A 3,579-nucleotide genomic window follows, 5' to 3' on the forward strand; every position below is an offset into this window, starting at 1 on the left:
CCTCCTATGGTAAAATATGGTCTAAAATATTCAGGATAAATTTACAATATTGTTAAGTCAGCATTCTGTGAGGGTGTGTGGTGAGGGAAACAAAAACCTTTGGCAATATAACCACCTCAATCTGAGCTGAGCAAACGCGATCTGTTTGTATTCATACTTGTCTGCCACAGTCATTGTTTGAATTAGGGAGAAAAATTACTTTCTAGTTTGAAAGTTTTTCGATTTACCCTTGAATGCAGTAAACTCGATGTAAAAGTTATGAACTAAGCAATACAAACTTAGCATTTCTAATGATACTAATTATAAAAGCCAGGATTTTCCTGGCCCAGAAATAACCAGTATAAAATAAAAATCAGATACCATTTGTCCCTGTTGTTTTATGTAACTTTATCAGATTTCGTATAAATAATGTAACAGGAAAAAATTCGGTGTAATTTTGAATAAAATATGTTTGCTAATGAACTGACTAAAAAATGAATAGCTATAGCATTTAAAATTGTAATTGTCCCAATAGTTACCAAGGAAACTGAAAGTTCATGTTCTTTGTTAATAGCATTGGACTCCACATGTTCACTATATTTAAAGAAGGAACGTGCCTCCCAAATGGATAACATCAAAATGGGGAAATATTCTTAACTTTGGCTATCCTTTTGAACAAGCATGACACTAAATGCCCTTTTCATTCACAAAAGAAGAGTTATTAAGCAAATTGCTTTACAAATGGAATTATCTTTCCTGCTGAATTAAACTTCATTATTTTCTCTGCATTTATATTCACTTATATGTGTATACAGGTTGATGATTTTAATAGCACTTTATACAGCCTTTCAGTGAAATAAATTCATTATTTAAGAGTCTTCACAAAAATTGGAGGGCCTGATAAAAATGCAAGACAGTAACAAGACAAAATAGTGCTGCCTTCATACTGCTTATTTGCATTTAACTGTTTTATAACTGCCTCTTCAAAATATAAGCAAGAGGGGTGAATAACAAATTTTAAGTTTTTGCCGTTTGGGGACCCGATGAGAGATGGAGAGACGCTACGGAGCCCTCTGAACAACAAACTGGAGGAATAATAAAGCTGTCTTTCTAAATAACATGCCTGTACCTGTCAGTAGCTAGTTTATTTGAGTTTTTCACTCCTTTGTTTATATTAGTGCCCCCTCCCTCCTGTGTGCCTCCAGAGTTAAACAAGCAGGTATTTATCTCCAACTTAATCCTAAGCTTTAAAAATATAGACCAAACTCTACGGTTATTAAAATTTTCAGTCATATTTATTTATTGCAGAAAAATAATATACAAAGATATTTACAAGACAATCATAAAAATATGAATGCATTTAGACACCGGATCTATTTGCATTTTACCATGGGTCATCAATAAATAAATAGAATGTTGTTTTTTGTATTTTAGGGTTTTTTTTTTCCCCTCAGAGGAAGAATGAAAAAAGGAATTCACTGACTGTGATTTTGCAAGTCAGTTTAATTCTAGCATTTTTATTTCTAAAGGTGTTCTTAAAATTCCTCTGATTGTTACCATTTTAAAAAGGAGAAAGTCCACAATGATGCCTTTCCTTTCAGTGGCTGATTGGCACGACCTCTTGCGAATGCATGCATGAGAAAACAATAAAAACATTCTTCGTCATAAAAAAAAGGAACACAAACAACTGTTCAAACTTCTATCAGAATGTAGAGGTGTGAGGATGGTGCCGCTGCCCGTCTGGGAATCACAGTCCACGGGCCTGTCTCGCTTTCTCTTTTAAAAGTGCGCCCCACGCCCTGATTCTTTGAATTTGGATTCTGCTCTTCTAATTTCCAAGAAAATCTTTGGCATATATATTTATTTTTAGTTATCCAGCTCCAGAGTCTCTAGACTGTCCATTTTCTCCTTCTCTGGAAACAATGACATCTGCAAAAACCCAAAAGGGGGTAAAGTTGGTTATTGTTTAGGTCTCTGTGGCTGTTTTCTGAGAGCAGTGAGCACTGTTCTTATCACCACCACGGAGAAATTACGCTGAACAACCTGGAAGGATTTCAGCCCAAGGGCAAGAGGAAGTGGGTGGGCGGAAAGGAGGAGGTGGAATTTGGAAACATCGGTTGTAAAAAGAATGAAAACTTTAAAGCCAAAAGAAAGGGAGGCGCTGGCAACTGTCCTTACCCATGACCCTTGACTCTCTCAGTCTTCCCTCCTGTCTGTCACGCACACTCACCCACACGCACACCATCCCAAGGGCGCATCCCTCACTCCCTAGCTCTACCGCACTGCCTCCAGGGACGCTGGGGGATGAGGTGGCGGAACCAGGTGGGGTGGGAAAGCTAGAGAGCGGGAGAGGGCGAGGAAGGCGCGGTGGCAGGGATCCGCGGCCTGGCCGTCAGTCCTTCTGCCACCTGAACCGGGAAGGGGCGCCGGTCCTTACCTAGGTCTCCGGCCCTGCCGAGGGGGTGGGGAGCTCCGCCTGCTAGTGGGACGCGGACATGGACCAGGCCCCCTCCATCCTCCAGACGGAGAAGGCATAGCTGAGCCTCTCGTGGGCCACATAGCTGCAGCTTGCCATCTTGGAGTCCAGCTCGTCGCTCTGGAGGACCTGGTAGAGGAAGTCGATGTACCTGGCCGCCAACTTGAGGGTCTGGATCTTGCTCAGCTTGTCCGAAGGCAGCGTGGGGATGATCTTCCGCAGCGCGGCGAACGCCTCGTTCAGCGACTGCGTGCGCTGGCGCTCCCGCACGTTGGCCATGACCCGCTGCGTCTGCAGCTCCTCGTAGGACTGGGGGCTCCCGCCTCCGCTGCTGCTGCCGCCGCCGCCCGCGCCGCCGCCGCAGCCCGCCGACTTCTTGCCGCGCTTGCCCTGGGCCGGGCTGCCCGGCTCCTCGCCGCCTCCGACGCCCCCGCCCGCGGCCCCGCCGGGCCCCGAGCCGCCGGCTGCGCTGCGCCGGCTGCTGCGCCGCTTGCGCCCCCCGCGCTTGCCGCTCGCGGGCTGCTGCCGGTCCGGCTCCTCCTCGCTGTTGCTCAGGCTGTCGTCGGCCGGCGAGACTGGTGAGCTGGACACGTCCTGCATCATCTCTCGGGCGGCAACGTGCGGCCTCGCAGGCCCGGGGCAGAGGGGCGGCCCGGGGAAGAGGAGGAGAGCGGGCGCCTCAGCCCGCCAGCTTCCCCCGCGCGCGGCGCCGGCCCGGGCGGTGCGGCGGCCGAGGAGGGACGGGAGGAGGGACGGGGAGGATCTCCGCGGGGAGGGCGCGCGGGGGAGGCGGGGAGGGAGGCGCGAGGGGGAGGGGACGGTGTGGATGGCCCCGAGGTCCAAAAAGAAGGCGCCCAACGGCCGCACGCACACCCCGCGAGGCCTCCTGGAAACGCTGCCGGTGCCGGCGAGCCCGCGAGGTGTCTGGGAGTTGAACGAAAGCGGCAGACTCGGAGGCTCTTATATCTCCGTGCAGGCGGAAAGTTTGGGGGCAGCAGTGTCATTGGCCTGACGTGGGGAGGAGGGACTTTTCGAAGTTTTATAGGAAAGTTTCCGCTTTCCAGCCCCCCTTCTCCGTCCCCACCCCCCTTCCTCGGGGTCTAACAATTCGTCCTCCCAAACCA

The 3,579-nt window shown here is 49.3% G+C and overlaps 1 protein-coding gene across 1 annotated transcript; it reads right to left on the reverse strand.

The window, feature by feature from the left end:
- Positions 1 to 1,257: 1,257 nt before the first annotated feature.
- On the reverse strand, positions 1,258 to 3,167 carry TWIST1 (twist family bHLH transcription factor 1). The gene is made up of 2 exons (XM_080665536.1): positions 2,417 to 3,167; positions 1,258 to 1,908 (listed from the first exon to the last, which is right to left on the reverse strand). Exon 1 carries the CDS (start codon positions 3,056 to 3,058, stop codon positions 2,459 to 2,461), a length of 600 nt encoding a protein of 199 aa, XP_080521662.1. The 5' UTR covers positions 3,059 to 3,167; the 3' UTR covers positions 1,258 to 1,908; positions 2,417 to 2,458.
- Positions 3,168 to 3,579: the final 412 nt, after the last annotated feature.

Source organism: Plecotus auritus (assembly GCF_963455305.1).
Source record: "Plecotus auritus genome assembly, chromosome: 4".
NCBI classification, from domain to species: domain Eukaryota; kingdom Metazoa; phylum Chordata; class Mammalia; order Chiroptera; family Vespertilionidae; genus Plecotus; species Plecotus auritus.

What these genes read in the sequence shown, in the direction of transcription:
- TWIST1 (XM_080665536.1), bottom strand. Translation starts at nt 3,058, where the DNA reads ATGATGCAGGACGTGTCCAGCTCACCAGTCTCGCCGGCCGACGACAGC.